This window comes from Lathyrus oleraceus, chromosome 6, assembly GCF_024323335.1.
Source record: "Lathyrus oleraceus cultivar Zhongwan6 chromosome 6, CAAS_Psat_ZW6_1.0, whole genome shotgun sequence".
In the NCBI taxonomy this organism is placed as follows: Eukaryota; Viridiplantae; Streptophyta; class Magnoliopsida; order Fabales; family Fabaceae; genus Lathyrus; species Lathyrus oleraceus.
The window spans coordinates 42,632,013-42,642,417 of NC_066584.1; the positions used below are offsets into that span (position 1 = coordinate 42,632,013).

Here is a 10,405-nt window from a genome sequence, read left to right on the forward strand (position 1 = left end):
AGTATTTGATTATTGTGTTATTTTTACTTTTTACTTTTGTAGTCTAGATTTAAGTTGTCTGTTGAAGGTACATTATGCTGCAAGTGTGTCAAGTCTGTGTTGACAGGTTGGAAAAAGTAATGATCACGATTGAGAGTGGATGAAAGGATCACACCACTCACCATGGCTTGTTGTGAAGGATCTCCCCAAAAAGTGACACTGCTGAATAAAGATCGGACGCAACGTATACAGCTTAACCGACACGAGTATCCTGCACATTCCAAAGTAAGAAAGAAATCGCACCAAATTAATGAGCACTGTGGATCCTGCCAAAGTTGAACCAAACCAAGTGAGTCATAAAAAGCCAAACACATTGATCATCATGAGCGTCATTCAGGTTTGTCTTTATCACTCTAAATTTGCGTAGACTCTCTGGGACTGTCACTGCATGATACACACACTGAGGCACGTTGTTTGTAATTAACCTCGAGCCTTTCTAGCCATCCCGAATAATTATATCCTTCGTTAACCCCCTTTGAGCCTATATCCATTTTTTTGTTTAAACACCACAAATGTAACCATTGGCCACAACACTTCCTCACCCTGTTCAGAGTCATGATAATGCATTCAAAGTTGTGTTGAAAAGCTAAGTTTGGGGTAAAAACCCCAAAAGCTCTCAAAGCCCAAGAAAGTGCAAAAGCAAGAGAAAAAGAAAAAATTGAGGAATCAAGAAAAAGAAATAAAAATAAAAATTCGACAACTCGAAGATTCAAAAGGAAGAAGCACGGAAAAGGGCAGTCGGTGAAAAAGAAATAAGAAAAGAAAACCGAGGAAATAAAAGAAACAAACACAGGATATGACATCGACTCTGAACCAAAAGCCCCTTGTTTTCCTTTTTAATCCATACCCTAACCCAAGCCAAGCTACAACCCTAAAGACCTCAAAAGTGTGTGTGTTATGTGTAGGTGATGAGAAAAGAGAGACTATTCAAACTTGTGAGTGATATTGCATACTTTGAATTATGAGTGTAAACAACTTACCCCGAGAGAATTGGTGAGAATGTGATATAAGCTGACAGGTGAAACGGTGCTTTGAAGTGAAAGTGTGAATAATGACTAACGAGGATAGGCAGGACTTGTGGAAGGAAAAGGGAAGACGTTAGCGAATGATCTCAGCAGTGGTGGAAAAGGGAAGAACTCTGGGGAGTGATCATGAAACATTACTTGGGACAAGCAATGAGCTAAGTTTGGGGTTGTGATCAGTCACCATTTATATTGAGTTTTCATTACTGATCTGACGCAAAATAGAGACATTTGACACACTGTGCAAGCATTTATGGTACATTTCGAGTTAGTTTTACTTCCGTTGTTTTATTTACGCGTTTTTAATCTTTGTTATGTTTTACCTTTTATTATCTTGATTTTATGCGTGGTATAATTGTATTTTTGTCCGACAGATCCAGGTAGAAGAACCGGAGAACTCAGAACAAGACAGTGCGAGATTCCGGCACGCAAAGGAGCAAAAAATCCCGGTACAGGAGGCCTGACACGGCCACCCGTGTTACCTGACACGAGCCGTGTCAGGGCAAGGGAAGCAAGTGAAGAAAACAGTAGTCTGACACGGCCACCCGTGTCAGCTGACACGGGCCGTGTCAGACAGAAACATCAACCGTGTCACCCCTGCCATGGGCGTGTCAGCTTAAACAGTAGGCTGACACGGCCACCCGTGTCAGCTAACACGGGCCGTGTCAGCCCAAGCCCAAAATTTCCAGTTTTCTCGGGCTTTTCATTTTACGGGCTTTTTAGAGACATCATTGGACCTGTCCAACTGCTGCTGAGAACTTTCACTATAAAAAGAGGTCTTCTGCCAAAGGAAAAATCATCTTGGAATACAGCAAAACACAGTATTGTGAAGCAATCAAGTATTACAGAGATCAAGGCATTTGGAAAGCTGAAGATATTCATGAGCGGGAGCAATTGAAGATCAAAGTCATCCAATTACTTGTAATGTGTAATTTTTATCTTGAATTTAGTTTAAACAATATGAGTAGCTAAACCCCCAATGCTAGGGGGTGTCCCTGATTTAGAATTGTAATGAATTTGAGTTTACATTTGCATTTATAATATTGTTTTTACGGTAACCTTTTGATGTGTTTATTGCTTTCTCTTTCGGACAAATTGAGATTGATTTGTGGTTATCAATTAGGCTGGACCGCCATTGATAAGGTTTTCATAAGGTTACTCTACAGTAGATATCACCTAGGACTAGGGATACCCTGTATGAACCAGAGCATTCTTGATATTATACAACTTAACTTCACCCTAATTGGCTATGGACATAGGAATTAGGGTAGATTGACTAAAGGTTTTCTCACCAAGGACTTGGGAGAAAATACCCTTGAGAACTGGTAGTAATTGATATTTGTTGATGCAATAGTAACTCAGAGTTGTTACAGGGATAAATCATACACCTTCCCTGGCATTGTTCCTTTTTCTCTATAAACCCTTATTTTTATATTTCTTTATCTTTACTTTTATTATTATATTTTTACACTCAAAAACCAAATTTATATCAAATTTATACTTTTTGTTTAATTGAATGATAATTGAAACTCAATATTAACGTGCAGTCCTTGAGATCGACATTCGGGGAATTTCCCCATTATTACTATAAAAGGAAAAATAGTACACTTGCTATTTTCCCGATCAGGTGACGATGTAACACTCATGATTGATAATATTTTTGCTATAAATCTTGCTAAGAACCCAATTGCACATGGGAGGAGCAAGCATATTGAGATGAGGTTTGACTACTTGAGAGAACTTGTTAGGGAAGGAAGGTTGAGATTGTGATATTGTAGAAGTGAAGACCAAATGGCTGATTTGCTGATCAAGTGAGTCACAATTGAAGTGTTCAAGAGATTGAAGAAGAGCATGAGCATGAAAGACTTGAAACACTTGAATTAATGTAGTGTGTTATGAAAATTCACTAATTCAATTGTTGTAACAGGTTATTGTGGAGATGTAATTAGTTACAGGGTATAGTGTTTTTTACTGTTATTGCTTGTATAACCGATTACACATTCACAATAACCGGTTACCACTGTTGTGTTTTTAAATTGTTAAAACATTTGTATCCAGTTACAGGTTTGACGTAACTGGTTACAGACAGTTAATTCAGTTTTTTGAATTTGTTTCTTGTGTCCTAATCAATTATAATTTTGTATAAATACAAAAAAGGGATCTCAATCAATATTAATGAATTTCCAGTCTCAATTATTCTCTCTCTAATTCTTTATCTCCCTCTCAGTCTCAATTATTCTCTCTCCACATTTAATCACTTGATTTTTCATCAATCTTATAATTATAAGTTCTAACCAATCTTATTTGAGAAAATGATGAGATCAACATTGTGACTGAGTTTGATCAAAAGGAGAGTCTTTTAATAAGTAAGATTAAAAAACATATGAATAATGATTCAAGCTAATACTCTTATTAAAGAAAATTTTATATACAGCATGTCAAACTCTAAATATAGATTCTTTTACTCATAATTTGAATTTGAATGCATCAAATTTGTTTCAAACACTAAATATAAATATTTATTTTCTTTAGAATTTGAATTCATCATAATTTATAATGAAATTATTATTATCATCTAATAAATCTATTCATATAAATATAAAAGATAATTTTATAATTTTATAATATTAATAGTATTATATGTTGTATATTATGTTAAATGTATGTTTGAATTAATTTATTTAAATTTATTTATTGGCATAAATTTTGAGATATTATATAGTTGTTTTATTAAAAAAAAACAGGTTATGAAATTTTTTTATATATTATTTTTATAACTTTTCTATTATAGAATATAAAAAACAATTTTGTTTTATTTTTAATTAAAAAAATAATTTATACAAACTTATATGAATATATTTAAGTTTTAGGAAGCTAGAGTATCACAATTTAATGGTGGAAAAACAAATAGAAATTCTATTTTATTATAATTTAATACATTTTATGAGATTTTTCAAAAAATGAGAGGAAATCCCGACTTTTCAATAAAGTCCGATGGAATAAAAATATTCAATCAATATAAGGAGGAATGAATAGCAACTCTAAATATCCTCTTCCATGTCACCCAGTCATCAAGCTCCGTTGTTAAGGGAGTCTCTCCGTCGGTCAGCCAATATTCGACATTCATCTACAGATAAGGTAACTCATATTTCAAACCACATTAAAATTCTTAATTTTCAAACTGAAAAACCTCTTTTTAGTAGTACTTAACATCTCGAAACCATTACTATAGAAAAGATACCAGCTATTACCATAAATTATGATATTTGTTCATATTTGAAACCATCGATCGCATGCATAGTAGAAATTGGAGCTACAAAATATTGTCATAAACATTGGGCGATTATTAGTTAAGAACATATAAACATCAGTTAACAAAAGGCAGAAGAATAATAGAGAATAAGTACAATAAGGTAGGGTGTGTCTCTTTGTCTAAGAATCATTTCTAAATGCTTAAGCTCATTAAAAAAATCTAATGATGCATGAGACATGCATCCAATGAGAAGTCAAAAGAAGTGTTTAGAGGTAGGTGAATATGACTAAAGCTAATTATGTTAGGGTTAGCTTTTGCCTTTTACATGTAAATAACAAAAAGAACAGACACAAATTCTAAAAGCAAAATGAAGTAGAAAATATGCCGACATTCCTTCCGTTGGGCTATTGCACTTTTGGCATTGTTCTCAATTGGGTAATCACTTTATTTGCTATTATGCTCTTTTAGAATTCCAACGAAGGTGTTACTATACTTTAAATTAAATTTACATGATTTAGGAATTAAATTGATGGTTTATTTAAAATCAAATTATGAAGCATAAGTTATTTATGATAGCTATCTACAACTACCCTGTAAGTTTTGTTTTGGTTGAGCAAGAGCTATAACTCCCTATTTACATGAAATCTGTAGAAATAAATAGGCCTCAGCCCGACATGAAACATAACCTATGGTCATTGATGAAACTCTTGCAGTAACTTTAAGATACTCTAGCAATTTAATGGAGAATATTTATGGCTGCCATGGTTATCCTTCAAAAAGGATTTAAGTGAAACCATAGTAAAAAAGATGTTTGCAGGAATAGTTGGATTGGACTCCATTCACAGCACCATGGGCAATGCCAGCAATATTTTATTGAGAATTTCTTATCACATCCTATGTGGTGTAACAACACCCTATAAAAATGTTTCTCAAAATTCAAAGATGCATCTTCGGACACACTCATGCACACACAATTTATTTGTTTTTGATGGATTTGAAATTTTTTTACTGAAATTCTATACCTAACTGGGGCAAACCTTTTTAATTAATGCACCCAAAACAACACAACAAGTGTGAAATCTTACATAGTATAAAATCCATCTCTAATTTTGGCCTTGTGGACAACCTGTTTTCAGCGTGTGCCTGCTGAGATTGTAGTAGTTGTTTGTGCTGGGAGGCAGGTCATTGTAGGGCGGTAGTGAGAATTGGCTTATCAGCGTGTCATTTTCTGCTGTGCTGTTAGTTTTTGCAGTAATTTAGATGGTGCAGGGTGCAAGATATTGCAGAAATGGTTCTGATCATCATTCTCATTACAGGTTCCGAAGATGTATTTTCAGAGACATTCCAGAAACACTCTTCTGGAAATACATTTACGAATTAAATTTAATCATACAAATGGAATATGACCTCAAAAACGAATGAGTTGCATGTGAATAGGGTACATCCAAAGATGAATCTCCGAATTCTAAAAATATTTTTTACTTTTCACAAGATGCACTAATAAATCATAGGTTGCATTAAAAAATTCCCTATATTTTTTCTATAGCATTTAAAATTGAAGTTCATGCTACGTATGAAACATAGTATGAACTAGTGAATGTTCCTCTCCAAAATCTAGAACTCTAAATTCCATTTCTTATTCCAAACATAGCTAAAAATTGAAATTGAAGGATTCAATTCTAAGACTCCATATCCTAAGTGCATCTTTCAAAAGTGGCAGCACTAGGGATATTTTGTGATGCGGTTATTCAATCCAAATAAATAAGTTAAGATATATGCATGAGGTTTGATTTGGTTTATATCGGACTCAAAAAATCAATTTGATCTGATCCGAGCAATTTTCACAAAGTCAGATCCAAACACATTAAATACTATTTGATTTTAGCGATTTTTGAATTTTTTGAATCGATTTGCAGTTTTTATTTGATCGGTTTAGATATGAACACCCCTAGCCACCATAGAGCAGGTTTAGATATGAACACCCCTAGCCACCATAGAGCAGGTTTAGATATGAACACCCCTAGCCACCATAGAGCAGTTTGCTAATACATTATATACATACCAATGCTCTATTAACAAGTGGACAATATATGAATCTTAGGTAACCATATGTAAGATTAAAGAGAGAACCACAAAGGCCACAGCTAACTACCAATACAATACTGCATAATCAATTTCTTGTAAATTGACACCAAATAGCTCTTTCATTGCAACAGAATTCTCACAAAAGATTTTAATTCTACTATGTGGGACCAAAAAGAGCAAGACAAATCAAGGTAGAAGGCATACCTACTCTGTAAACTAAAAGCCCACAAAAATGATGTTGGAATCTATCACAGATGACACTATCCAGCTAAGTATAAGCATCTGCACTAGAACCACAAGTGGGAATTCGCAAACAGAACCTATACTTCTCACACATCATCAGATCAACTAATAAGCAACTAGTGCAAACTTTCAGTCGCAAGAAAAAACCATATATCAAACTATACCAACTCGCTTCGGGAAAACTCTTTAGAGTAGGTATGCCTCCATTTTAGCATATTCTCTCCTCTCTCCCACAGACCAGGTTTCGGCCCTCCATTGAAACCAAGAAAAAACAAAGGACCAAGAGCACAGACAAAAGAAAGAAGAAAAGAACAAAAGAACAAAAGAAAGAAAACAAACACATCGCTAGAGGCATAACCCCCATCAATCCACCACAATGATCGAGGTAAAATCCTAACCTCTAGCCAACAATACATCCAGATTATTGGAATGGGCACCGGAAGAAGAATCCAATTGAGTTGTTCTTCTCATAGTTCTGTTGCCGTGATTTCTATTTTCTTCCCTAAATGGATGTCCATGGTTAGTTACCTGATGTAAATGAAGCATAGCAATCATACTAACAGCAACCAAAGCAGCATTGCCCACTATTCCACCCATATGATCCAACCCGAGAGATTTCTTCACAAAATTGAAACTTGAGACAAAAGCATTGATGAGGATATTAGATCTCTTCCCTTTATCAGCTACAAAATTCTCAGCTGTACATTTTGTTTGTCCATAAACTTCAGGTGAAATAAGGCCGCTTGCATCCTCTACATCTCCAACAAAAGCAAGAGCTTCTTCAATGACTTTATATTTTTTACCACGGTGTTCTGACAGTCTCATTGCAAGAACAATTCTACTCTGTTCCAAACGAGCAATTGCAGCATCTCTTTCAACACGCTGCTGAGTTTGAATGGTCTACATATCAAATAGAATGAAATCCTAATTTAGAACAAAACCATATTAAAAAAACAAACAAGATGGGGCCGAAAAATTCATGGTAAATAAATCAAGCAACTGATCAATAAACCTTCTCATGTTCCGGAAGAAACTAAAGGACAAACAATGTTTTTGGCTCATTTTATGCATTAAATATCTTATTCGTCACATAAACCAAATAATAGACCTTTACATTTTACTCATTAAATCATACTTATCCCTGTTATACAAACCTGCCTCTCCATGGAACATTATTATTCATTATCTTCAACAATTGGGTCATTCTTTATGAATATGAAGGCTCTATCTCATCCTGACTGTCAAAGTATTAGGGTTCTGGAATTGTACTACGTTGGTACTTGACTTCTATTATCAATATAAATAGGAGTAATAGGTACACGGCATAATTAGGATTACCAATTTCACACAAATGCGGCACTATAAAAATTGTCGTGGCATGGCCCCTAGCGGATGCAATGCCTTCATTGTGTTGCAGTTCACTATGGCAGGAGTCTAATGCATCCATTCTTGTGGCAAAAAAGAGAAAATTGCGGCATGATAGTGCCATCTGATGAAAACAAACTGAAATCCCAAAAACCCAATAGCAGTTAGCCACTAGGACTTTTAGTGAAGGTATTTTAGGGATTTCATAGGAAAATCACACTAGAACTCTCTTTGGTTTGGACAGAGGTTTCTTTTATAGTTTCTCACTTTGCCTTTTGTTCCGGTGATCAGCTGACTATCTCCAGGAACCAGCCATCAGTTGATGACCATCTATGCTCTAATAGTTCTGGAAATGGTAAGGATGAAGTCTTTGATTTAGAAAATGATGATCATTGATTCCAAGTCCAACCTAGAAAACTTTATTTGAGCTTCAATGTTCAGGTTTAGTTACTTTAAGCCTTAGAGGTTTAAATGTCTTAGCGTTATTTGTTACATTGACTTCTCAGTGTTCACTTGCAATTTCACTTGTATTTGGCTGCAGTTAGAGTTAGATCTGATTGACTATCTTTCTACATGGTTTGCTGCAATCAGTTTCAATCTCTGACTGTGTTTTCTTCTTCCCTTACTGCTACAAGTTACCAGCTGATTTGAACCATTTTCTAGCACACCACCCAGCTTTCATATTCCCAAAACAAGTTTTCAAAGCTTTTGCATCTCCTAAGTTCAAAAATAATGGTCTATTGTGTATGTCATGCATCAATAATGGGAATATCAAGTGAAAACATTAGAGGTGAAAAGAGCTAATTTCACCAAATAACAATGACTTATTATTATTTAACTAATCCTGATCATGGATGCAAAATTAATTGGGTGTATGTTTACTCTCTTCAGTAAAGATGGCTTCACTTCCTGCTATGTTTTATGAAGCACACATTATATGTTTGAATTATTTTCTTTGGGGTGTATATTTGTAATAAGTTAAGAGGAATAGTAAGCTTCATTTTAATGATAAGTGTTGCAATATTACATTAGCTAGATGCTGTGTAGCATCAGTAGTCTTACTGGACTAAGCTTGGTTTGAATGTTTTATGCAACTACATGACATAGATTTATAGTATATAGTAGTCTACAGTATAAAAATGAGCATTATGTTGCTTTTTGCAACATTGGCATATTTCTGCCACATTTAACATATGACATATTACAGCTCCCACTTATCAGCCAATCTTCCAATTTTCTCTATTGCCTAAAATTCATTCTTTAAAATCGAAATCAACAATATACTAATAGTACTGTGATCTGCAAAACAGGGAAGATTGCAAGCATTTTGATTATCACAATTCATAAATTTACCAACTCATTCAAAAAGGGGAAATAATCCTACACACAAATGTAGCCTAACAATTGCACCACAGCCTTCAAGAAACAAAGCAAAACTTCGTATTAACATTCAATTTCATGATAATTTCAAATTACAAAATCACAGCAAACATTCAATTGAAAAAACAGAGAAAAACTTTCGCGCCTAATTAGCAATTAACCAAACCCTAGAACAGAATCCCGAACAAAACGACCTAAAAAGCAATTGCACCATCAAAGTCAATGCTGAAACAACAAATAATTTCAAAAATCAATCCAAAAAAAAAAACTCACATGAAAAAACTCGAGCTGGTCTTCAAGATTCTCGAGCGCGGTTCTTATAGCATTAAGACTCTTAGCTTCCTGAACAGCGTCATCAACATCCTCATTCTTCGGCCGAAAATCCTTCACAAAAACAAAACCGGCACCGTCGTGTGTCGTTTCAGTGGCAACAGTGTCGTTTTTATCGCGAGAAGAGTTCGTGATGGTTTTAACCGATGTAAGAAAATGAGATCGCGAAATTGAATGAATGGCGTCGCTGAGTTTGTCGTGTAAGTCCCAGATTTTCTCGAGAATCGCTTCTACTTCTTCCATTTGCATGTTCCATTTCATTTCATCGAGAAAGAGAATGGAGCGAAGAGCGAAACGCAGAGAGATTGAAATTTGGATTCGTTGTCGACGCTTAAAAGTGTAATAAAGAGGAAAAAGCACGTATACTTGAAAACAACGAAAAGAATTTGTGTGTGAACGTCACGTCGTTTTGTCTTGTAGAAGAAATTCCGAATACTTTTATTATACTACCGCAATGGTATTTTACTATTTTCTAAATAATAATGCAGTGTTCAATTACCAGATATTATACAGTTACTTTTTAATTAAGTAATATTTTGTGCATAGAGACGATGATAAAAACTATGCTGATTCTAATCTAAAAAAATTAATGGATATTCCAATTTACAATTAAATCTATTTTATAGTAACTATTTGAAAGTAATAGTTATCTTTTTAATTATGATAAATTCAAGAGAAATGGACAAGG

The 10,405-nt window shown here is 34.4% G+C and overlaps 1 protein-coding gene across 1 annotated transcript; it reads right to left on the minus strand.

The window, feature by feature from the left end:
• Positions 1 to 6,499: 6,499 nt before the first annotated feature.
• LOC127091687 (plastid division protein PDV1) lies at positions 6,500 to 10,145 on the minus strand. The gene is made up of 2 exons (XM_051030369.1): positions 9,661 to 10,145; positions 6,500 to 7,542 (listed from the first exon to the last, which is right to left on the minus strand). The coding sequence occupies exons 1-2, from the start codon at positions 9,976 to 9,978 to the stop codon at positions 7,036 to 7,038; spliced, it is 825 nt and encodes a 274-aa protein (XP_050886326.1). The 5' UTR covers positions 9,979 to 10,145; the 3' UTR covers positions 6,500 to 7,035.
• Between the last annotated feature and the right edge of the window lie 260 nt (positions 10,146 to 10,405).

Coding starts and splice junctions, on each gene's coding strand:
- LOC127091687 (XM_051030369.1), bottom strand. CDS start 9,978: ATGAAATGGAACATGCAAATGGAAGAAGTAGAAGCGATTCTCGAGAAA. Junction 7,543..9,660: donor ACCAGCTCGAGTTTTTTCAT/GTGAGTTTTTTT, acceptor TTTGATATGTAG/ACCATTCAAACTCAGCAGCG.